At 46.3% G+C, this 26,445-nt stretch overlaps 1 protein-coding gene across 1 annotated transcript in view; it reads right to left on the bottom strand.

Moving 5' to 3' along the window:
* FAM83C (family with sequence similarity 83 member C) overlaps nt 1-22,156 on the bottom strand; it is a 28,354-nt gene extending 6,198 nt beyond the window's left edge. Inside the window, exons 1-3 of the mRNA XM_068419576.1 lie at nt 21,602-22,156; nt 14,300-14,467; nt 9,614-9,738 (exon numbers count right to left, since the gene is read on the bottom strand). Of these exons, the coding sequence (XP_068275677.1) occupies nt 9,614-9,738; nt 14,300-14,467; nt 21,602-22,156 (848 nt within the window). The remainder of the gene's footprint in view (nt 1-9,613; nt 9,739-14,299; nt 14,468-21,601) is intronic.
* Between the last annotated feature and the right edge of the window lie 4,289 nt (nt 22,157-26,445).

Raw genomic sequence — 26,445 nt, 5'->3', positions numbered from 1 at the left:
TGCACCCCAGGACACCATTGGCCTTCCTGGCCCCAAGGGAACGTTGTTGGCTCATGGGGTGCGTCTTGTCCACCAGAACTCCCGCGTCCTGCTCCACAGAGCTGCTTTCCAGCAGGTCAGCCCCCAGCCTGTACTGGTGCATGGGTTTACTCCTCCCTAGGTGCAGGACCCTGCACTTGCCTTTGTTGAACTTCATGAGGTTCCTCTCTGCCCAGCCTTCTAGCCTGTCCAGGTCTCGTGAATGGCAGCACGGCCTGCTGGGGTATCTGCCACTTGCTGACTGTACACTCTGTCCCTTCATCCAGACCATTGATGAATAAGTTAAACAGGACTGGACCCAGTACTGACCCCTGGGGAACACCGCTGGCTCCAGGCCTCCAACTAGACTCAGCACCGCTGATCACAACCCTCTGGGCTCTGCCCTTCAGCCAGCTCTCAATCCACCTCACTGTCCACTCATCTAACCCACACTCCCTGAGCTTCCCTATGAGGATGTTATGGGAGACAGTGTCAAAAGCCTTGCTGAAGTCAAGGTAGACAACACCCACTGCTCTCCCCTCATCTACCCAGCCAGTCATGGCTAATAGCCATCACAGAAGGCTATTAGATTGGTCAAGCATGACTTCCCCTTAATGAATCCATGCTGACTACTCCTGATAACCTCCTTTTCCTCCACATGCTTAGAGATGACATCCAGAATGAGCTGTTCCATCGCCTTTCCAGGGACAGAGGTGAGGCTGACTGTCCTGCAGTCTCCTGGGTCCTCCTTCTTGCTGTTTTTGAAGACTGGAGTGACACTGGCCTTCCTCCAGTCCTCAGGCACCTCTCCTGTTCTCCATGACCTTTCAAAGATGATGGCGAGTGGCTTAGCAATAACATCAGCTCCCTCAGCACTCGTGGGAGCATCCCATCAGGGCCCATGGATTTGTGGGTGTCCAGTTTGCCTAAATCATCTCTAACCCAATCTTCCTCGACCAAGGGAAAGTCTTCCTTTCTCCAGACTTTCTCTCTTACCTCCAGAGTCTGGGATTCCTGGGATGACAATAATCTGACTTTATTGTAGTAAGCTCTTTAAGCTTGCTTCCAAAGCACTTGAAATCATTTCCACTCCTCATTTTTCATCTTCACTTTGATTAAAAACAGTGCGATGTATTCAGTTAATTTGGGCAGCCCATTTCAGTTCTCTCTTATTTCTTATTATTCCTTACAACAGCATGTCTCGTCTCTTTCTTCTGAATTCACTTTTTATTTACACACCTGAGGACTTCCTCCTCTTCGCTTCGGTGTGCTCTGCAAGCTTATATATAACTTATCTTCTGGCCATGCTCACTTTATTGCTATACAATCAGCCTGGGGCTTCCTTGCTGATACACTGTGCTTTCCATTCCTTATGCGCTCACTTTCTGCTTAATTATAGTTTCTTTCTTGAGGTGACTGTTCATCAAGTTAGACCTGGAACTTGCTCTTAAAAGCTTTTTCTTCTTGTTTGGAACATGGATACCTGAGAGTGTGACACCTTTTAAAGAAATTCCAAGCCTCCTCCATCTTCAGACCCATGTAGCTTTACCTGTCCATTGCCAAACACTTATGTACTTAGTTTTTTCTTCCTCTGTACTGGAGCCAGGGTGCAGAGCTTTCGTAATGCTCTCAACTTTCTCCTCTCATTTTTCAGTTTCAGTTGTCGTGTCAGCTTCAACCCCAAATTTTGAGTTTCTTTCACTACAATATAGCAAACAACGAGCTCCTGCCTCTCTGTGTCAGTGGCACGACACATACCGATACTTTGACCATCTTCCATTTTGAGCTGAAAAATTTAATCTCCACTAAGGCAACTCAAACAGCCACGTTAACTCCCGTTCAGGCTGACAGTACCACCTATTTTCTCTAGGCCTAACCTGGAAAATGTTTACTCTAGTTTTTCTATTCAAGCTCCTGTTTAGCTCTAGCCCCATTTGCCCTTAGGCTCCTCTCATCTGCTGCGTTAGTAAAAGTCTTCATATCCTTCACTCTGTTATGTTAAATAAGTGCTCAAAGAGACACACTATTTCTTCTGGTGACCAGAATAGTACTAAATAACGAGATATATAATTATATTTAGGATTTTAGATTATTGCTTTTCCTAGATATCTCAATGAACCCTGTTTTCTCCTTGTCTTCATTTAGAGGAAACGTAATGTTAAAGATGGAAAACATGGGGAAATATTTAATCAATAAACACTTAAGAGCTGAGGGTTCTAAACTAATTTGCCTACAGCTGTTTAAGATGATAGCAGTGAGCTTGGTTCCCATATTTAGAAAACTCTCCAAAACTGTGCCCGATTCATACCAATAGGCAGCAATATATCAGAGTGAGCTCAGCTTGCCAAGAGTATTTTAGAAAATAAGAACAGCTTTTACAAAACTATCATGGAAAACATCAGCGTAGAGAACAACAGTATCGACATATGGGGTTCAATATGAAAATGTCAATATTACTACTCTTGCTGCATGCATGTGATACTGCATATAGGGCTTATAGAAGAGAGAATCCGATGGCTAGAGATGTAACTAGAGGCTAAAAATGGGTTTCAGGCATGATTTGAGCATGCATTTGAGGAGAAGAGAGTCTCTTCTTACCGCTGAAGAATTAAAAGACACTTACTGAATACCTGAATAGTCAAGGATAGAGTAGGAATATAACACTCTGCAAGAGAGGATGAAGACAGACTAGACATCTGGATTCACTGTCAGCATAGAAGGATGGATTGAAACTGTAGAGGGATCTAGCACCTTGGCTCTGCTGCTATCCAGTATCTTCATGAGCAGCTTAAATAACGGAAGAGCGTACACCCATTAAATTCGCAAATCATATCCAACGGAGAGGGACTGCACAGATAGGAGCTTGAAAAAGGTTCTGAAAAAGATGGATGCAGCTCAACAGGAAAATATTCAAAGAAAATACATTCCAGGCAGTGATGATCAGGTGCACAAATACAGGCTGGACAATGAGGAGGCAGCAGGTATGAGGGTCAGGGTATGTCTTAAGGAAAACACGTGTCTGCAGTGTCACAGCGTTGGGGAAAAAAACATCCTGAGGGTGTATGAACTACATTGTGGCCTACAAGACATGTGTAATCCTTTCACTTGACTTGTATTCTCTGAGGAACAGGAGATGTTGAGTCTGGAAAAGAGACAACTGACAGTCAGCATGGTCGCTGTCCCCAGGTTGTACAAACCAAGCTCCATGGAAGGTACTGAATTGTGTTGGTGTCCACAGGAGACAGACGGCACACGGATGTAGTCCTCCATGATTCAACGCTCAGGCAGGATGACAGCAAAGAACAAACAGTGAGTTGCTCGTTGGGAGGAAGGATAGTAGAGACATTTGGATCTAAGTTATGGAGCACTACAGAGAAGCCACTGGTCAATGTCTGTAGAGGACCCATTAACATAAAAAGAGATAGGATGAGTCTCGGGGTAAAATAAAAGCACCAAAGTAGGAAGCTAAAAAAGATTAGGATTTTATTGGTAGCCTTATAAAATGCTCCCTCTTCCATGCTTAGAATGGGACAGAGAAGTAAAAGAGCATTTCAGGACATGGTTATGGAAATGATGTTAGAGAAAGAATGGTAGAATCATAAGGAAATGGAAAACTGTAGGAACATAGTGACTCTATAAAGCAAGCTGGATTCCATCTTAACCTAAAAGAAATCCGGCTGCTGCACAATATAATGCGGAAGATACAGGGAGGCTTTAAAGAATCTGGAGCAAAGCTGTGATGCGTAGAAGGCCACACAGTTTGAGATTTCCCACTTTACCTTAGGAATAAAAGCGAGAAAAATTGTATTCTGATAGAAGGACAGGATGGAAATCAATGACACTTAGGTAAGAAATTAGAATCGATGAAGAACATCCGAACAAATAAAACTGTGTTTAGAAAATCGCACGATGGCGAACAACCAGCTCAGATACGAATGTTTACATGCATATATAAATTTTATGAGCTAAAGAAACAGATAGAAGTTGTGAAATACCTGAACTGAAATGATGACTCTGACACAGGAGGCATCTCACAAACTTACTAGGTAGAAAAAATCAAGGAACAGTAAAACTGCAAGGGTAGCAATTATACAGAAAGGACAAATAGAGGACAACTTGATGGGGCAGTGGCACAATACATTAAAAAAGTCAAATGAGGTAAATGATATATCAACAAATGAAATATATTCCTGTTGGACTAAAAATCCACTCACAAATAGGAAAAACATAGTATTAGGGCTACACTGAACTTTCTGAGCAGAGTGCTGCTGGTAACTATGCCCTGCTAGGGAAGCGCTGAGAGGCCAAGGAAGCAGAAAGCAGAGGAATAAAGGGAGGTTCAGTTATAGCCGTGCTGAATGGGGGCCATTAGTAGGAGAGTTGCAGAAACTGCATTTTAGACCCTATAAATGACTGCTTTTTGGAGAAACTAACCAGAAAACCAGCAAAAGGAGAAATAACATTACCAGTTCAGAAAGGTTCTTTGGAAAGGCTACTGGGCAAAAAAATAACCATGATGCACCCATATCAAATATTCTTTCAGGACCGAAATAATCCACAACAGTAACACTTAAAGAGAAACTGAGGAATGCTATTAAAAAGAAATTTAAAAGAGTAACCAAAAAGGTTAAATGCTTGAGGCAGCAGGAAGATTGTTTAAAGATGCTATATTAGAGTCTCAGAGAAAACGTACCTATCAAAATAAAGACATTTTAAACCATCCAAAAAGTCACTATAGTTAAAAGGTGCATTAAAGGGAAATATTAAAGTAAACAGCCTTCAAAAACTGAAAGTCAGCAATTTTCCAATTATTAACCAGTGAATAACCTATCATTTAAAACTGAACATAGTAGCAGAGGAATGGAAAGTAGTAAATGTGAACCTTTCAAAGAGCTCCTGGAAAACTACAAACCAGGCAGTCTTATTTCCATACTGAGCAAACTGGTAGAAGCAAATAGAGAGTAAAATGATTAGATGCATAAATAACTATAATCATAACGCTGAAGACTCAGCATATTTTTGTGGAAGGAAGCCATGCCTCAAAAGCCTCCTGCACTTCTTTGAAGGAGGCAGCAAGCGCACAGATGCATATGATCTGCTTGATGCTGGATATTTGAATTTTCAAATAGATTCTGACATGGTCATTCAGCAAGAGCTCTTAGAAAAATTAAGTGATCATGGAGCACAAAGGAAGGTCTTCCCCAAGGAGTAACAGTTGATTAAAGATGGGATACAAATGCTAGCAGTAGTTTTACACATTGGAATCCCCCAAGTTTTGTGCTGGGATCGCTGCTGTTCAACATATTCAGAAAAGTCCTGAAAAATAGTAGAAACAGTCTATGTCAGAGCTTATGACAAAATTATCGTGGGTGGTCAGAAGAAAACTGGATAGTCAGAAGCTGCAAGAGGATCTTATGGTATGGGGTGAATAAGCGACAAAATGATAGAGAAAAATCAATGTCAGTAAATTCAAATGGTTGCAAAAACCCCAACAAGTCTCTGTACATTGATGAGTTCTCAGATATTAACACTTAGGAGAGGTCAGGGTTCCCACGGACAGTTTAAAAAAATGATCACTTCAGTGTTTAGCACTAGTCAAAAAGGCAAACAGCGGACTAGGAACTGCCAGAACAAGGACAGGGGGAAAGGGAGAAGTCACCATTATACTACAGTGCTAAAGCGCAGTGAGTGGGGCTATCTTGACCACTTCATGTGGTTCTGGTCAATTAATCTCACAAAAGATAGACGTTACGATTAAAGGTCTGGAAGTTCTGCACAAGAAATGACTGAACAACAGAAGACACTTCAGCTGGAGAAGAGATGATTCACATGAGGGATTATAATGGAGGACAAAATCATGGATACAGTCAAGAAAGTAAATAGGAAACAGTGATTTACTGTGCCCATGTTATGGGGATCTGGGGGCATTAAATATAATTATCTAGCAGTAGGTATAATGCAAATACAATGGATCACTTCTTCACACAAAACATAAATTAAACTGTATAACCCATTGCCAGAGGGTATCATGGAGGCCAACCATGGTGGGAAAAAGCCTCCTGTGGTAAACTGAACATAAAGAAGCACATATAACCCTGGAGGTTCTGAAACCTCTGACCCTTGCACACAAGGTTATTGAACTGTAAAACCTGCCACTGGGTAAGAACACTCTTACCCACTTTCCTATATCATCCTGAGACACCCCTGGATCCACTTTGGATCTCTGTCTTTACTCAGTAACTATTCTCACCCTTTGAATCTAGCTTTTCCATCTGCAGGGAGAGTAATATAAACATGTTCTATACTAGGTATAGTACCATGCTGCTGCATACCCAGTAGCAGACTTCCCGATTTTCTCCTGTGGAACTGTTTCTGACCACTGTTGAACAAATTCCACAAAGAGAGACTGTTTCTTTTAGTCCAGAACATCATGTGCTTACTGGGACAGCAGAGAATCAGATACATGACCTTATTCAACTGAATGATTATCTCCCAGAACTCAAGAAGTTTCAGCTACAGAGAGATCTATAGAAAGAGAGGACATCACAGACCCAAATCCCTGCCCCAGAACAGCAGAGGGAGGAACTGACCCAGAGAACCGAATCTGCGTTTTAAGCAATGCCCTGACTCTGGGCCACAGGGAAATAAGATGTTCCTCCAGCTGTGAAGTTCAATCCAGTTGACACATGCTCAGTTTTAGCCATTCAAAAATGAGTGGTCTCAGTTAGCTAATCCCCGCACCCTGCAGTCATTGGAGATGGACAGATGTTTCCAGGCAGTGATTCACCCCATTGTTCTTAGATACATGTCTTAGGATGGTCAAAATGCCACCAGACACTGCTCTTCATATTGTTTATACAGACTCTACATAACCAGTTTCAACCAGGTACTTCCATTTTTCACTGCGAGAGTTCGACAAGGTGAGACCTCCACACTCGGAGATGATAAAGACACAAGCAGAGGAGAAGGTGCAGCTTGGAGCTACAGCACTGATGAGGACACTGGTTGATTTGAGGGTCCAGCATGTGCTGGCTGGGAGACGGAAAAGAGAGAGAAAGGGAGAGGGAGAGGGAGAGCAGTGTTCGAGGAGACCTGGTGGAAGGAGAATAAACTATTGCCAGGGCACCAAATTCACAGAAATATCAGAACAGTCTGTCCTGGGGAGTTGCACTGTTTGTGAAGGATAATAAGACATGCAACAGCGTGAAAATACTGTGGGAAAGATCTCTAGGTGGAAAACTCAGAGTCTAGTAATAAAAACATAGTACAAGAACATAGTCCTGACCCTCTGATGAGAACAATGATGGTGATCAGACAATGTTAACTGAGATCCCAGAGGCTGCAAAATTAGGACAGGCAGTAACAGTGGGAGATTCCATCCACTCATGTACATACCAGGTTAATGCTTCACTGGGATGAGCTGTGGAGATAAACGTTTTGAAAGCAATAAATGCTTACTTGCCAGAATTAACTAGTCTAAATTGGTTGACCCACAAGAAAAGATGCTATTCAGGATGTGGTCTGCAATGATGCATAAGACTCGGTTACAGAGGTAGAAATGGAAGGGCCCATTTGTGATAATGTTCACAACACAATTTTAACTCTGTAGTGGGAGAGAGCAATCTAAATAAATGCAGCATGTGGATACTAAATTTCAAGAAAGGTAACTATGTAAAAATGCAGCAATTAGTCAAAAAGAGCTGAAAAGGAGCAGCCCAAAAAACCCACGATGACTACGGCTTATAGGTTGTTCAAAAACGCTGTGCTGGCAGTTAAGAAATTGGTGGGCCCGTTGAGGCCTATGGGTCAAAAGAGGCATTCAGTGACGGCAAGACCATAGCAGAGAACCTCAACAAATCTTTCACATCCATTGCTAATGCTGGTGACACTGTGACAAGTTTCACTCCTGTGTACGAGGGCCACTGCAAAGACTGCTTTGCTGAGGACTGGGAGGTTTCCAGTACAATCCCATCTACAGAGAGGGCTCTGGACATAATCTTGAGGCCCACATACTACTGGAGCTGACCTCCACCCTGAGACATAGCAGAGTGTGCTGTCAAGAACAAGATCACTGACGGCATGGAGAAGCACAGCCTCCTAGAAAAAGGTCAACAGGGCTACTGTAAAGGCAAGCCCTGCCTCACAGACCTGCTGGAGTTTGGTGAGGGAGCCAGTGAGCACACTGATAAAGTGACCAGTCAACTACGTATTTTGGGGTTTTCAAACAGCCTTTGACAAGGTTCTCCACCAAAGCCTTTTAAGAAACTAAGTTGCCATGGCCATGGAGGAAAGGTCTTGTTAGGGACTGAGAGCTGGTGAAAGCACAGGATGCAAAGGGCAGGGCTTAATCGCCATTTTTCAGCATGGGTAAGAGTCAGCAGTGAGGCCCCAGAGCCTGGTGCTGGGACTGGTTTTCATCCTGTCGGTGACCTCCAGCGTGGAGGGCTGCAGTGAAACTCCCAGGTTTGCAGAGGATCCTCAGTTCCTTCAGGTGACTGAATACCTCACTGAAGGAGAGGAAATCCAGAAGGACCTCAGAGAACTGAGTAAGTGGACAAATATGTGGCAGATGAACTTCAGTGTAGGAAAATGTGGCGTACCCATAGGGAAAAATGATCTGTATCAGGCCTGTGTGATGCTGAACCTGGAACAACTCAGGAAGGAGCTTGGAATCATCGTCAGCAGTTCTCTGAAAACATCAGCTCAGCATGCAATGGCAGCTAAAAAATTCAATGAATGTTGGTCACTGTCAGGAAAGGTGATAATAACAAAGCAGAGGGCATCGTTTTGACCCTCTATAACATCTTGGTGCAGCCGTATCTTGGGGGCTACAGGCAGTTCTGGTCTCTGCATCTCAAGAAGGACATAGCGAGGTTAGAGAGGGTGCAGAGAAAGATAATTACAATGACGAGGGATGCAGCAGCTGCTGTATGAGGAGAGACTGAAAAGACCAAGGTCTTCGCTTTAGATAAAAAGGCAGGGAAGGTGGATAAGATGGAGGCTTGGAAAATTGTGAAAGCAATGACTTAGCCGAATGTAGGGCAGCTATTTTACCAATCTGCAGCACTAGAACGAGGGGCACTTCATGAAATTAGTAGGAGATTTGGATTAGAACGGACAATGAGTTAGGGCAAATTCACCGACTATAGGTACAGAACGGGTACTGAAGGCAGTAAGTAGGGATGTATGCAACGATTGTGCACGCTGTGGATGGACCACAGACAGCAGTTTGGGCTGCTCTCCCCGAACAGCATCAGCTGGAGACAGAACCTAGGCTAGGGGGAAGATCATCTGACCCGGCAGAACATTTTTTACATTTTTAAGAAATGAAGCAATACTCACAGACAGATGTGCCCAGGAAGTGCCAATGCTGGCAGACAAACAGTTAGTGCTATTTGAAAGCTAAACAGCAAGGTAAGAGCAAGAGGATGGAGTAGAAGAAGGTAAAGCACCAAAATGAAACTTGACATTTATAAGGGGAAATGAAGAGTAAAAACACTCTATGATTATCATGGAGAAGAAAATAAGAGCTACATTATACAGTATTTTGGGAATAAATATTTTCTTTGTCACAGTAGTTGCTACTTTTTCTTACCTGTATGTACCAGCAAGAACTTGGTCACAATCAATCAGGATAAACTTCTCCAGAACCTGGCCTGCAAATTTCTTGCCTGCTTTGCTGTAGTATGTGTCTCCACTCAGACATCTTATGCGCATGTTCTGAAACCAATGAAAGCAGAGTTGGGAAGGGGACGTGTACTGAACTGAACTGAAATGTTCTCCTGTGCATCATCGATGGATTCCCTCAAGCAGGAGCTCTGCTCCCAGAGGTAGAACGCAGCAAGGCATTAAGTATTGCTTGGCTTCGACACACCAAATATTTTGTCACACTCTTACTTCTATAAGATAAAAGTACCAGCAAATATTATCAAGTTGCACTTAGATACAAATGCTGGTTTGAAAAAAATTTGGAGAATCCTATGAGCCTACAGATAATTTCTGAAGTATGTAAGACTATACAATTTCTTCCAGATTATTGATAATATTGAACTAACCACACTAGCTGATGGCTCTGCATTTAACTAAATTTTGACCCATACTGGCCAGATTCTAATCAATCAAATGTGCAGTTCTGATTTTATACAGTGACAGGCTTCTTAAAGGCAAAATATTGCTCAATAAAAAAGATTCATAGAAATGTATGTCTACATTTTAAGACTTGCCTTTTATCAGTATATTTAAAAATGATACTAAAATTTTCAGCTTCTGTATCCAAGTGAAACAGACCCGATCCTCCTCTGTTTTAATGACTGCAAAGAACTTCTCTGATACAATTTCGGCCCGTAAAACCGACTGCCCAGTAAAAAATGGGAAATAAGGTGCTCAGTATAATCAGGAGCCTTTTTCGTAATGTGAGGCTTTTGCCCATAATAAAAGTTATTTGCACCTCAGTTGGGGAAAGCAGAAGAAGAGAGCGGTCACTGGAAGCAGTCACTGGCCTGGTCTATACATACAGTGCCAAACAAAACACCTCGTATGTAAATAAACATCCCTAAGGCTGCACCTACACTGGCCCACCAGATCATCCCCTGCTGCCCCTCCAGGCCAGCTCCCCTGCCACCTGCAGCAGTTTTGGCACACCAGGAGCCGTCACAAACTGTCACCACCTGCGTTTGGCCCAGCAGATCCCTCTGTGGGCAGCTCCTCCCTGCCTAGCGCCAGCCCCACTAACGAAGAAGACCCGCGGCAGTTGGCTCGGGCTGCAAACGCTGCCGGGGTCATTTTGCCTCTTGGCAGTGGTGGGTGCTGCCCACGGGTGGTGGGTGCTGCCCAGGGCTGGTGGGTGCTCCTGGTGGAGGTGGCAGCCTCCCCTCCGCCACGCAGAGTTCAGTCTGGCCAGACACAGCGGTCTGTAACAGCCAGTGCTGCAGACAAAACACAACCACAACTAGTTGTGATTTGCCTACAGATGTTCTCCACAGGGCGCAGACCCACGTCCCTGCCACCCCTCCAGGAGCTGCTCCTGGGCGTCACTGCGGCCCCTTCTCCCCCTCCTCCTCCTGGGCAGGTTGAGCATGTGTGGGCTCCACAGGCTGCCTGTACACAGCCCGGGACCGGCTCACCCAGTCTCTGGCCTCACGTGGGGTTCATGGCATGGAAGTTGTGCCTCAGGGGTGAGGAACATGAGGCAGTCACCCTGCGGGAGGTGACTCCATTCCTGATGGCTTTCCTCTTCCGTCAGAGTCCCTGTGGGCAGGAGATGGGCTTCCCGGAAACATCTGCTGGGGAGCTCATGGGAGGGAAAGGCTTGACCCTCACGTCACATTGAGGAAGTCTCCCCACCTACCCAAGGAGCACCACTGCCTTCAGGGCTTCCTAACAGCAGCAAATCTCCTCCAGACCTGGGTCCATCTGACCCAACAGCCCATCTCTCACCGTGGGCAATGGCAGCTGGGGAAGAGCAGGAAGAAAGCAAACATTTATGATGCTTCCCCCTAATAATGCTGCTGACTCTGTTTTCTGCTCAGGGGATTTCCTGAGCCTCTTGTGGTTTGTCTTAGTGGGAACCCCCCCGGACCTCTTCTCCAAGTACTAGTCCAGTCTTCTCTTGAGTTCATGGAAACTTTTAGCAGATACAGAGCTGAAGCTTCACCGTCTTTGCACTGCGGCTGTCACTTGTTGCCTCCTTGTGTCCCAGAACATGTCCTCATCTGTCACCTATGAGAAGGGAGAAACTTTGTCCCCATAAGGACAGTTATGCATTGGAACAAGTTACCCAGAGAGGTTATGCAGTCTCCATGCTTGGAGATTTTCAAGACTAGACCAGGTAACGTCCTGAGCAACTATGTCTGACCTCACAGGTGACACTGCTTTGAGCAGGAGGTTGGACTTCACAGAACCACAGAATCACAGACTGGTTGGGATTGGAAGGGACCTCTGGAGATCACCTAGTCCAACCACCTGCCAAAGCAGGGTCACCCAGAGCACGTTGCACAGGGTCACGTCCAGGTGGGTTTTGAATATCTCCAGAGAAGGAGACTCCCCACCCTTCCTGGGCAGCCTGTGCCAGGGCTCTGGCACCCTCACAGTAAAGAAGTTTTTCTTCATATTCAGATGGAACTTCCCATGTTTCAGTTTGTGCCCGTTGCCCTTTGTCCTGAGAAGAGTTTGGCCCCATCCCCTTGACACCCCCCCTAGGGTATTTGTAAGCATTGATAAGATCCCCCCTCAGTCTGCTCTTCTCCAGGCTGAACAGCCCCAGCTCCCTCAGCCTCTCCTCCAGTCCCCTGATCATCTCCGTACCCCTCCGCTGGACTCTCTCCAGTAGTTCCTTGTTTTTCTTGAACTGGGGGGCCCAGAACTGCACACAGTTACTCCAGGTGTGGCCTCACTAAGGCAGTGTCGAGGGGGAGGAGAACCTCCCTCGACCTGCTGCCCACACTCTTCCTCATGCACCCCAGGACACCATTGGCCTTCTTGGCCACAAGGGCACATTGTTGGTCTTGATGACTTCCTGAGGTCCCTACCAACTTGTATTGACCTGTGAAATGTCACCACAAGTTGCTGATACAGAGCAAGATAAACTGGATACTTTAGGAGGTGTTCATCTAATCCTGTTGCCAATCAACACGGGGATTTTTTTCTTCCAATGCTGAGGTTTTAGTAATACCAGTTCTCCCTGGGAGGAGCCTCCTCTGTCCCCCCAGGGAAGTTTAAACCACTTCAAGTAAGGGATATCCCACAGATTTGTCACCACGGTATTTCTTCACTCCCTCTATCCTTTCCAAGGCCGGGTGAGTTTCTGAGATCTGGCTCATTTTTTCCATCCTCTTCTTCCTCTTGGCAATCCAGGCCCTGAATTGTCCAAACAAGATCAGAATCCTGCAGCCTTGCAGGAAAGCCAGACTGCCAGGCACACTCTCACTTGATTTAGACAGTAGTTTTAGGTTCAGCAGATGGTAATTTGAAAAAATCCAACAGTTAACTCTTCTGCTGTGACCTGTGCCAGTGCTTGATGTACCACTGCGGGGTTTGCTGATGTTCAGCACCAGGATTTGACACCAGTGGGCTCATGCAATATTCTTAGAAGTAAGATGCTGGAGTGGCAATTGTCCCAAATTCCCCATTAAACCCCAGATTGTCACCAATTATTCCAAACAGAGATTTACCACCACATTCTGTCCCAACTTAGAGCCAGGAATAAAATACGTACAGTCATTCCACGTAGATGTGACTATCAAGCATGTATGTTAATGTACTGCATGCGATGCACCAGCTTAAGAGGCACTTTGAGACCTGCCGATGAGTCACTGAATGGGGGAGGCAAGCGTTAATTAGCCATTCAAGCACAAGACATGACATCACATCCAACAAAGAGACATCTCCATGGATGTAAACTCATTCTAATTTTAATTAAAAACCAATGGCCAGGCTCTTGGATAAGAAGCAAATAAAATGAATTTTGGAGAGATTGAATTTATCTGGATCCACCAGGTGACTTCAGTGATGCAGTTGTTTATGAAAGCAAACATGCTCCAGCATGAAGCAGTTTTCCCTAACAGTTGCCATCTCAAGAGGTAGGATGAAATTGTTCTGGCTTGTAAGAAGCAAGAAAGGACAGAGCATCACCAACATCGGGGAAGAAGGAAGCCTCCTAAATTAATCTTTGTGTAGACAGGTTAAAAATGAGGGGAAATCAATACATTTGTAACTGCATCTGTTTTGAATGCTGTAAAACATTAATTTTGCATTTTCCCATGCCTGTTCTTTGGTTAAGAATGGTTTTGAGGTAACTGGGTAACCTCCAAGTGTCCCCCACAAAGATGAAGGGAAAATCTACGAAACTGGTGGCTGGAAGAGAATCAGTCCTCCAGGGAATCCTATGCACCCAGTGACAGCCAGGACTGATGGCCCTGCAGGGCTAACAAATGACAACAAAAAACCAACTTCCATTGGTAGGTGGTAGCCAGAAAGACTATATGGGGAGCAGCGAGATACTGGGGTGCATTTCTGAGTCTGCAAGTTCCCAAGAGAGCTTGTTGCACTGACACATTAATTTTTATTGCTTGCCTGCTCTGGGCACCACACACCATTGCTGATGGGCACCCCACTAAGTGGGGAATCAGGCCCTTCACAAATCCCTCATGAACCTACAACTAAATCACAAAGCCTAAAAGCAGGTCTTAACACGAGATTTTTAACATGTGGTTTTACACTGAGGCATTGTTTTTATCAATTCCAGGACCTGTTTATCATATCCAGTGTGTGACTGAAAACTTACTGGGAAGTTGTCCTGAGTAAGAGCCATTTTATTGCACATCTCCACAAAATGCTTCAAGTACTCTTCATCCAGGATCAGGTAAACAGGGACGTGTCGTCTGGTTGAGGCCTCCAGCAGGTCACACAGTATCTCCATGTCTGTAAACAGATCCATCACAATTGCTATCACCTAGCCAGGAGAAAAGAGGTTGGGGAGGAAAAAAAAACAAGAGACTGTTGAAATCTCATGCCCAAGTGAATTGTGCTTTAAACTATGAATTAAGTATTCAAACCTCCTGAGTTACTGGGCGACTGTGGCCACATGGTGGAGATTGCTTCTGGACCTTTGTGTTTAACGGCCCTTACCCCATCCAGCTACGTCTCGTCTCATGTCACTCACAGAAAGAAACAGCCGAAAGGGTAATGCATGTGCACAAACTCTGAATACCATTGATGCAACAAGTATGTACTGCCTAAAGCAAATATGCCAGAAATACAGCACACAAATGGAAGAGCTGAGGCTGACCAACACGATTATTCAATCGGTATGAGTGACTCCATAGATGACTAGCATATTAATAGAAAGAAATGCCATTTTTTTCAGGAAGGACACACTGCCAGGTAAGGGAGAAGGTATCTTCATCAAGTATGTACATGTCCTTGTTCCAAGATTACATCCTAGGGGCGACTAGACAAAATCATAGAATAACGTGTGGGGGAAGGATCCCTTCCCTTTCCCTGCTGGCAGCACTCCCGCTAACGCAGCCCAGGATGCAAGGGATAGTTATGAAACCTTACAGCAGGAAGAAGGAATAACACTAACACTATTAAAAAAAAAAAAAGAATTCAAGAAAATCTATGTCAATAAACTGAAGACTTGCAAGATAAGGTCTCCAAGGGAGAGATTTTAAAAAGGAAAAGAATTTTAAAGAGAACTGCCAAATCTTTAAAGAATGAGATTGAAGAAGGCCATGGCAACTCATCCCACTGTGGAGATGGGATGGGAGGCAGCAGACCATCTTGGCTAAGTGAGTTCTCCAAAAACTGGAAGGAAAATAGAGAAAATAGAAGGTAGGTCATGACAAGCACCTCCTACAAGTGAGTTGACCCAGAACTAGAAAATTCAAAGTGCCGTATGACCTGCAACCAGAACAACAGATCAAGGGAAATCAACCATAGATGAAGACTGGAGAAGCTGTTCCACTGTTCCTCAAAGAGCGAGGCTGCCAGGAGACAACATCAAGGCAGCCATTATTTGGACCAGGAAGGGACTGCTGGGATCCATCTACTGGCCATCACCATTAGTGACAGGAATCAGGGGGACACCTTGGAGAAGGAAGGAACAGGCAGGAGAGCACTTGCTGAGCTGGATGATTTGTCAGGCCTGAAGCACTTCACTTGAGGGTGCTTGCAGAGCAATCCGGTGGCTTAGACCTTGAACCATTAACAGTTAACACTGAGAACTCATGGAAGATGGCAACACACTGAGCAACTGAAAAAGGTAAAGTAGTGAAGTAGTGAAGTATTGAACAGCCCAGCTTCATTTCAAGAGCTGAAAAAATAACGGAACTACTGACCAAGTACTTTAGTCCCAGTCTTTACCATATCTTAGCAGTAAATAAGGTGACGTTTGGTACTTGTCAGTTGTGTGCATAACTCTGATTTTGAGCTTCTGCTCCTAGTAGAGGATGCCCAAACAAAGATGACACCAAAAGCACTGAGTTTTGGAGTGAAGCTCCAATGGCCTACTTTACCCTGCTACTCAATGTTCATGCCCTGCACTACACCTTGCACACAATATGATGCTGCTCATCATGCACCTCGTGAGGAGGTAGGAATCCTGTTTTCAAACCTCCTCTGCCTGTGTTAGAGCATGGCCATGAATGCAATTCTCCATAGTCCAAATCACCCTACGGAGCAGACCATGTAAGGTGAACTTTCCTCTGCCACTTTTTCTCAGCTGCTCCTCTTCAAACAAAGAGTTAAAGCAGAGGACAGCAGTGAGGTTGACTTTTACATGTGCAGTGGTTTAAGCTTTAAATAGGAACAGGCTGAATCACATTCACAGGTCTGACCTGGAACAGCTTCAGAATAGAGTAGAGGAGCTCCAAGTATCACTGTCCTTGGATGTGGGGACAGGCTCATGTGTCTGCTCCAGACTGGCACACTGGCCCCAGATCGCCCACTGCCCAGTAGCTCTTCTGCTCTGTTTTCATTAACCAACTGCCTCTTTCCAGGCTCATGCTCATGGCCGAGGTGCTGAGCAGAGTCAGCTGCTATGGGCAGAGTGGAACCCCATTGGCTCCCCCATGCTCTCCTGCCCAGTCTTTTGCTTGGCAAGCTGGCTCCTCTCAGCCTTGCTCTGCCTCCACACGCCATGGAGAGACCCTCTGCACCAGTGCCACGGCAGAGGCAGCAATGCCAAAAGGTTGCTTCCTGCTCCCTTGGGGACTTACCCCTTTTGCAGATGGACAAGATTTCTTGGCTCTATCTGATTTGTCCCCAAAGCCCATCCCTGTGATGATGTCTTACACACTGTCATTGGTGCTCAACATCTTGCAGAAGACCCCAGGCCCAGCCCACCACAGCAGGGTTTGGAGAAGAACCTTCCTGGAGGCTGGTGTGATCCCAGGCATCCACGTGGGACACAAGGCAGCTGTCATCGAGAGCTAAACATCATTCCTACTGTCCAGGCCAAAACCACATCTCCACCCTCTCACCCTGGCCCTGGGAGACAAAGTCTTCAGAGCCTGACTCCAAAGGGCACCTCTTTTGTAGCCCTCAGCAGTGTAGTCTTCCCAGAAGCCTTATGAGGCTCTGGCAAACTCTTCTCCCCTCCTGAAATCTGCCATGGACAGCAGAGTCAGTGCTGGAAGAGCTCTGAAAGCAGTGAGAAGCATCTTCAACTTCCCAAATTAATGCTGCTGCTGGCTATCAGCATTAGGTACTGCTGAGACCCACACAAAAAAAGCAGGACTTCACCATGTCTTTCCACATTGGCCTTCAGCCTAAGACCAAAGGCAATTTAGCCAAATGACTTTGATGGGCCACCCATCCTCTAATGATGAAGCACCAAGAGAAAACTATAGCCCAAACCTTGTGTAAGGCCTCAGGCAAGTCCCTCTCAGCTACACTTGCCTCGTGATATTCCAACTCATCTCAAGCTTAGGTCTGAGGCAGGCTTGGCCCTGGAGACAGTCTAAACTTGTCTTGGGAAGTCAACATGATGGAGTCAAGAGAGACCGATGATCCTTTGTCCCCAGACCCCACATGGTCGGAGGCACTGCTCGCGCCTAGTGCACACAGAAGGTCCACACCACCTTGCTTTTCTCTATCAGTGCTCACAGGCTTTGGCAGAGTTCGGGGCTGTTGCTTGCCCAACACCGGCACTGCCAGGCTGCAGCGCTCGCTGTGAGAGGGACGGGGCTGAGCAGGCAGCAGCACGGCTGCACATGGCAGCATGTGGCACAGAGTCACCCATGGCACCCAGTGCCCTGGGCTGGATGCAGACCTGCATCTCCTGGCAGCCTCGTGGCAGGGCCCCGGCGTCAGCGCAGGAGCAAGCGCCCCCGGCAGCAGGACGCCAGCTTGTGCAAGCTGGGTGGAGCCCTGCGTGATAGTCAGACTCATGTTTTCCAAAGCGGGTCTTTGCTTGGCATCAGGAGGTGGAACAGGCTATGGCTTTATCCACAGCCTCCTCACATGCGATCCCTTCACAGGAGGGATTTGGGTAGCTGCTCCTGGTGGTGCTGGCAGGCACCCACAGCCAACGGCAGGGAAGAAGGCTGGCAGCCCTGTGTGCACTGCAGTGTGCAGCGAGGAGCATTGCGGTGGGGACAGAGGGGAGGTTGTGCCCTGCCACAGCCTGGCGTGGTGGAGATGCAGGCGCCCATGGTGGGGCTGCTCATTCTAAGCATGGGTGACCCAGGATAACCGTAAGGGCCACTCAGATCACCATATCCTCTCGGTAAACAAAGCAGGCAGCTCTAATAACATCAGCTCAATCCCAAACCCAAGAACTTTTGGGGGAAGAAGACCCTGGAAGTCTTCCCCTTGAAGCCTCCTGAGAATGTATTGTCACAAAAGTGAGCTCTAAAGCCTCAAAGATAATTTCCAACAGCTCTATAAAGCACTGGAAGTTACGTACCTAAGTACCATCTCTAATTCAGGCTCCTGACAACTTGTGTCTCACGTTTAAAAGCCTTGGGCATTTAAGTCAGTCTGGCCTTACACACCTCAGCAATGTATGTCCGGTGCCTCCAGCTCCTTGGTTTCAGCGGTGGGAGCTGCAAGGCTGGGGCTGGCTCAGAGCATCCCTGTTCCTCACCATGCCGATCACGGCCTCAAAGCCCACGGCACAGCCTTGGCAGGTCAGGACATTGCAAAGACAGAGCTGCCCCGCAGGCTCTAGAAAATTCACACCTTGCCGTTGTAGGGTTAAATCATGACATTTCTAAATCCACTTCTGGAAACTCACAATTCAGCAATTACTGCAGTCATCACTTCGGGAATTATAGCACTTACCAGCGTGCCACTGGGGTTGCCATCTGTCTGGTTTCTAACCAGCACAGCTGGTTTTACTGGTATTTGCCAATAGCAGTGTGGTTTTGGTCATTACCGTAGTGTTGCCATTGGAAGCGATACATTGCTTCTCTGGGGGACCATCAGCGACCCTTGCATGGAAATGCAGACACGCAGCCAGTGTCAGAGTCGTGCAAGAGGGGTGAAAGAAGCAGCATGGCCAGTTCAAAATAGATTGAAGCTCATCCAACCAAAGGAAAATTGCAATAGTATTATCAAATGAAGGCTAAGGTGTGGCACGCTGCATCTTCTTATGTCTGCAAAGAGAGCGCTCAAATCTGAAAATACATCTTCAAAGACAGCTGGTTAAATACAGCCAAGCAGGAAGACAAACCGCCCCAGCAGAAGGTACCAATAAAACAAATGCCCTTTCTGCTGATTTGTCAGTACAAATACGCTGTTGCAAAATCTGTCAGCTGGAGCTGTTCTGTGTGACTGTACAGGAGCAAACAGCAAACAACATTTCAAGACACACCTTCCTGTCTACAGGACCCAGGAAAAGCATTCAGGGATCTCAACATCTCTCCCACATCCCACCAGCACCATATCCCCCTTCTACGTTGTTAGCTGTAAGCACACAGGAGGAGAAACACTCTAAAGGAGGGATATATGATGAAAGCTTAAAGCCTAGTGGAGAAAATATTTGAAATGCAGAAACAGCAGCTGAAAAGCAAAAAAGCAAGCGGTTCTCCGCATAGTTGCTGCTGGTACTTCAAGCAAAAGATGTTTTTACCTCTGGTTGCTCTTTTGTCATTAAAAGACATACAGGTAACATTCTTTTGGATGGTTTGATGAGCAAAATGACTTAGTAACTACTTAAAGATGTGTAACTGGGGTTGTGAATGAGCTGGAATTGCCGTCAATCATAGAGTTAATCACGGGAAGCACTGGCCAGAGCTGCTAACCTAGAAACCAGTAAAACACCGGTAATAAACCAATAAGATGGTTGAAAACTCATTCTCACATTTCACACAACAGTCAAAAACACTGTGTGAAAATCCCCAGCTTGAACATAAAGGGCTGAAGATTGTCAGTGCTTTTGCAAGCCAAGCAGAAAAAGTCAAAGCTCAAAACGTACTTATACAATAAAGCACCTACTGCCTGGGCAAGCGCCCTGCAGCAACAGAGAAGTTCCTGTCAACTGAGAAAGCAGCAAGATGTTTTTCATACGGTTTAAAGGATCATAGAGATCCGGGACACGTGCTAAGTAACCAGGTAGTCATTCTTGGTAGTCATTTACTCTGTGCATTCTGCCATGACTGTCTTAATCCCCATTGCTGAAAGTGATGCAGTAAGTGTCACAAGACTTTTCAGATCATTTAAGAAATCATAAATCAGCTGCCTGCAAGGACAAACAAAGCTTTTTGTCACTTACTTCCTGGATGAAACTTCCCATATTTGCCTACGAAGGTGCAATAGAAGCATTAAGCAACGGCTGCTTACAACTGAGCAGTATCTCATGTGGCAAAACAGAAGGTGTGTCTTCTTTTGGACAAAACAAAAAAAAAAGATCGCCATTTACCTCATATCACACCCAAATTTGAATGATGTGTTGTTCTCTGATGACACTATGATGCTGCACAGCAATCTGAGCTGCTGCATGGCCCCAGTTTCATCTGCTGAGGACAACACAACTTTGTTTGCTCAACTCTGCAGATCGTGATAGAAGATAACACTTGAGCTCAGCCTGCCTGGAAACAGCTTCTGTTCTTGACACAGCTGAAGTCCAGGCTTAACAATTCTTTATCTCCTGCTGTCTGCACTAGGCAGCAACGAATTTAAGGAGTGACTGTAAAGTAAATAAGAAACTACTGGAGTGATAAGAGAAACTGCCTAGAAGCTGACTGATTAAAAGTGAACTTTGCACTAAAAGGTTACTCAATATCACCACACTATTGAAATTAAATACTACGAAAGAAAATTAACATGGAACAAATGAAAAGAACCAGAAAGAGGACAAAAAGAATAAAAACTAAAAATGTGTCTCTCATAGAGTTGTCTGAGCTGCTGTGGTATGGGGGCAAAGTAAAAAGAAACAAGCAGCATAATTTATGAGTAAATTCACGCCAGGATTGCGCTTGGTAGGCAAGTATTGTAGTCACCGAGTTTTTAGTACATCCGAGGGCTGGCAACCTCTACCCAGCAGAAACTGTGCAATGGGGCAAAACGGGCTGATCTTACTCATCCTGAGAGGCACAGACATCAAGTCTAGAAGATACGATGATGTATTCTAACCTACTTCAAACCACAGGCAGGGATTTTCAGTCCCACAAGTCTACTCAGGTCCTATGTTCTCCCACAGCAACTCACCAGTGGTATCTTCTTGTCCTGCTTAACATGATGTTCAGGGGGTGAGAAAAGCCCTGGCTGTGCAGACCCGCTGGCAGAGGGCAGAAGGGCTGGCTGGGGCACAGCTGAGGACAGCTAAGCACTAACGCTGCACGCCCTGCCACTCACTCGCTCCAGGCTGTGGGACCGTGCTCTGCGTACCCGCAAATACAGACACAGAGTGCCTTAGAGGGCACTGCCTGTGTGACACGACATCCCAGGCAGAAAGAAATTACAGGAAAGGAAAGGAGCAGGAACAGTTACAGACCTGCTAGAGAAAAACCAATCACACCATGCCAGACATCCAGAGAGCAGCAACAGCTTGGAGCGTGCGGTGTACAGTTGTGGGACCAGCCACCAGGATTCAGGTGCTGTGGCACAAGACCCCACTGAAGGGACACAGCTCTATACATACCGTCCGTGCCTGGCTGATCAAAGACCGGAGCAAATCCTTAATGTTGTTAGCTTTGTTTCTTTGGAAAATCACAGTGGCTTGAGTCTGGCCAGACACCGTGAAGAATGGTGTCCCTGGCCACCCCAGCTCCAGCTCTGGAGGGTACACATCAGACATGAGCGGAAAGTAGGTGCCAGATGTTAGTTCAGAGTTGAGGGAGGACCTGTCTCCAGCATCTGCATCGCCAGGGTCAGCCTCTTTGTCTTTCATTGCATCGGGATCTGGAAAGCTTTGGTTTCTCTGATGGTTCATATATTCCATGTCCAAGGTGGAAAGAAAAGGCAGCTCCCGTTCCTCAGTGATGGCACTCAGGTAGCCACATTCCCCCTGCTCAAGAAAGGCATCTACGGCAAGCCTGGCTGTTTCACTGTGCTGGAGCACCAGTGGGGTGGGCTCCCTCCACCACAGCTTCTTCAGCTGCTCTAGGCGGCTCTTCAGTGGCCCAAACACCCCTTGCTGGCCCCCATAGCTGCGGTGGAACTGGGGTCTTGCCTCTACTGCTAGGTAGCTGAACATGACCGGAGATGCTGATGCTAAGTGCCTCTCCAGCTGGATTAGTCCTCTGTCTGACTCCAGGTCTTTTCTAGCCCTCTTGCACTCCTGAGTTCCTCCCAACAGGTTCCTTCAGGACTCAGCATGAGCTCCACTCCTCCGCTTGGGAGTTAATCACCAGGTACAGCCTTCCACTCTGGGGGAGGAGCTGGCTTTCCCCAGCTCCCTCACTCGGCTTCCTCAGACACACACCTGATACTTGGTGCTTAGAGTATCCCTTTTGCAAGGGGAGGAAGATCAGCTCTTCAAACTGCTCCTTCCCTTGTAACTGATGCAGGTACTGCCCTCCCCTTGCCTACTGAGAGGTCCCCACCCTTGGCCAAGCAAGCTCTAACCTGTTTTGTCCCTCATTGTGCTCACAGCGGAAATGCAGATGCTGAAACTTGTTCCTGCTTGAAATTTGTTCCAAATCAAACATGCTTCTCAGTGTCAGTTATAATGAAATACAAATATCCCAAGTGGGTAATCAGACTTGGCCAAGAAACTTATTCATCCCTGAACCATAGCTAATGCTCCTCCTTAGCATTTCTTGGCAGCCTGGGCTCTGCTAGACTGGCACCTGGCAGATAAGCCAAAACACCACCTTTTTTGATATCACAGGTCACAGCGATATCACAGTGATATGAAGCACAGCAGGAATCTTAGCACAGCTCATGTCATTAGATACCCCAGGCTACGAGAGCAACAGCTCGTGTGGTCCTTTAGCATGTCCCTGGAAATCCTTCAAGGAAGGGACATTCAAACTTAGGAGGAGTCTGGTGCTATGGGAATGACGATACCATCCATGTGCTGTGTATTTCGGGATTAGTTAACTCCAGCTTCCCAAAAGCATCATGGAGCTATTTTTGGAGAAACCACACAGGCAGGCCTTAATACGTGATTTAAAGCGCTGTGTTAGGAACACATCACCCAGAACACAATGCAGAACATGAAGAATTGTGCACAGGAGGCACACAGGAGTCCCCAGACTGCAGTGCGGACCTCCCCCACCCCATCCAGCTCACCCTGCAGCTACTAAACTCCACAGATGCTAACCAGAGAATGAAGAACTGGCTGGATACTTGATCTAATCAGCTAGCCTTTTATCTACAAGTTACAAAACCCCTGTAGATTAAGTTCATCCAGGCTAAATTAAGTCATCTAAAAGCTAAATATCTGCTCTTTAATAATCACCGGGCCATAGTCAATGGAGAGAGACAGCCATGCCTAAGTGTGAACCAGCACATTCAGACACTAAGCTCTAAATCAGCTGGGATGAATCACGTCCCCAAGGGATCATCACTCTCCATGGACTACAGCTGGAGTGGGATGATTAGTTTGGATTAGCTGTCTAGTCTTTAGATCCCTGAAGTCAGAACAAACTCTTACCAGGACTGTGCAAACTGCAAGAACAGAAGCGAAGGTACATTTAATCAGAAAATTTAAGTTGCCTGCCAGAGCTGTGCTGCAATGCAGCAAGCGGGTGCAGAATCAGCAGCTGTGACTACAGATACGGGAGAAAATTATAATAAAGCTGCTGGCATATAAATGTTACAGGTGTAAATAAGTTAGAGCAGCTTAAAGAGTAACATTAACTTAAAATGTGAGATAAACAGCCAAACACAATGTAAGGAAGTCTGGGGAAAAAACAAAGGGAAGGGGCCATCACATGATGGGCCTTTTTCTGGAGCTGCTTTGCCAGGGTGATAACGTGATCTTGGTGATAACATAAAAGGGTAACATCACCCTACTTTTTGCCTTCCTAAAGAGCTGAAAAGAGTGTGAATTTTTAAAAAGTCATCAAATGCATGTTTTCTGCCAGATAAACAACTGCTGCTGATTCTGCAAAGTAAAGGGATTTCCACTGTCTCCAGCTGGTGTTTGGTGATGATCTATTCTCCCTCCAGTAATTTCTCATGGACCTCAGCACACATGATGTAAACATCTTCAGCTGAGCTTGTCAGGCTGGGCTGCTTCAGTGGTGGTGGGGAGAGGCAGAGATTTCTGAGGAGTCAGTTACCTCACCCTCAGCAGACATCTGAAACAGCTCAGATGAAATGGGCCATGAAATGCTTCTCTCTCTCTCCACTGAGCAGAAGGAGATCTCAGGCTGCCCAAGTTAGTGACAGAGGCTTACCACGCAGACATCTAAAATTAGACGAGAGATATCCTGTCCCTGCTGTCTGGCAAGGAGATCAATGTCTATAATTGGCACTCCACAGTGATTGGCCACCACAGGATGCGGGATCACACCAGCCAATTTTTGCCAGCTAAAAGCAAGGATCTTATCTGGAAGTGTCATCTACACACAGTCTGCAATCAACAGAGAAAGACAAGGGGAAAATTCCCTCTGGCTAAACACACACACCAAGTCCCACTTCCAAGTCAACATCCCCAGGCTGATACCTGAGCTCAGACAGGATCCAAGCATTAGGCAATACTTCATTCTTGTGTCCCACTACAGGTGTTCTTGGACCTCAGCAAACACAAACACCTTGCCTGGCTTTCCACAAAATGTACCTGCTGCTTCCTCTTCAAGCACAAACGGAAGGGAGCCTGCCAACTTGTTTCATGATAGTACAGTTCTTGGAGAGCACTCACCTGGGAACACTAGAAGCCCCATTTGCTTTTTTTCCCTCCCTCTTTATTTCAAACTGGAATCCACCACAAAACATCACGGTGCTCAAACACACTCATCGACAGGCATTTCTGGAAGGTATCTGCAGAGCAACGTTCCGCTGTGCAGAATTTACTAGCCAGAGGTAAACAGCAAATGCAGCCAGATGAGAGAAGTCCCAATTTTAGTTACTGCACTGAGCGCTGGGTCAGCACTGAACTCCCAGACTTCCATTCAGATGTTAAAACTCTTCCAAATCAGGAGAGACAGCTTTGCACCCACCCAGCTGAAGGGGACACTGGACACCAGCCGCCAGCTATAGGCCAAATGATCTAACCGCTAGTGATGGCAGGGAAGGTAGACAACCCTACCTCCTCTGCTGGCTCCCTGCTCAGTGGTGGGCCCAGCATGTACGTTCTTTCCAGTTGCCACTCTGAGGTCCCTACCACCCACGTGCCATGTGAGGAAGCCAACGTGTGGAGTTGCTCTGGTGGCCCTGAGCTGCTCAGGGTGCCAATTCACAGCTGTCATGAGGAGGACCACAGTGTGCCTCTTCCCATGTCTGCTGCCCTGTACCAAACACGTGAAAAAGCACTTTCGGCCACCTCTTCCTTCTCTCCTTCCAAAGGAAATACACAGAAATAGGACTGGGCATTGTAACATCAGTCGGTCTAGTTACCAGCAGGAAGAGGGTATGAAGGGAAGGATGTGGGACAATGAGCAAATCCTCATCAGATGCCTGGCTTTGACAGGATGTGGAGCAGCCCAGGAGGCTGGCAGGTGGGATGAGGAATGAATGAGCCCAGCTCACTCCTTTAGTGAGTGACGTAATCGTTAATGAAGGCTTTGCATGTGCAAGACTCCTTGCTTCTTAAATAAGCATGAAGGAGCTCTTACCTCCCGGGAGAGCTGCAGTAGCACGCCAGCACCAACAGGATCCAGCCTCAGTAACATGTCGCAGGCTCCTCCTACATGAACATACCTGCACAAGACAGTAAGAACAGGACTTTAGATATTTCTGGTTCCTGCACTTGCATGGAGGAAATTGTTTACACTAGTCTGCCCCAGGTCCCTCAAGCATATCTACTGCCACTTGACCCAAACCCCCCGGCTGCTCCCAGCACTTCACATCTGGAGCAGCCACTGAAATGTAATAGCAGAAGGTGGAACGATGCTCATGTGAGCTCCTGCTCTACATTCCCAGTGGAAGGATGAGACCCAAACATCTCTTCTGTCCCACAAATGAGCAGAGCAAGCTGTTAAGCAGGTTGAATGACTGTAAGCAAAACAAGTACTCCCTCAACATGTTCAGCAACTTCAGAAAGAACACAGGTAGGATGCACAGGACAGCCCTAAACACCTGAAGAAGGGGCAGTGGTAAAAAAAAAAGCTCACCAGTGTGTCTGGGAAGGATCATAAGACTATTAATATGCAACTGCCCTACCACAGTGCAGGAGGCCAGGCAGCCCACAGCACCAGTGGGTGATAACGCCTTTGCAGGCAAAGAGAGGTGGATACTTCCCAACCACAGCACAATTGCTTGAGCACAGAGCCTACCACTCACTCATGTTGAGCCTCAGGGTCTTTCCTATGTCATTGTCAACTTTTCCAGGCTCCTGTGTAAGCTTCTGCCCTCTCCTTGGCTTCTCAGACCTTC

The sequence above is a fragment of the Nyctibius grandis genome, chromosome 28 (genome assembly GCF_013368605.1).
Source record: "Nyctibius grandis isolate bNycGra1 chromosome 28, bNycGra1.pri, whole genome shotgun sequence".
In the NCBI taxonomy this organism is placed as follows: Eukaryota; Metazoa; Chordata; class Aves; order Nyctibiiformes; family Nyctibiidae; genus Nyctibius; species Nyctibius grandis.
Note: the sequence above shows the minus strand (reverse complement) of the source record. Positions and strands in the feature narration are given on the sequence as shown.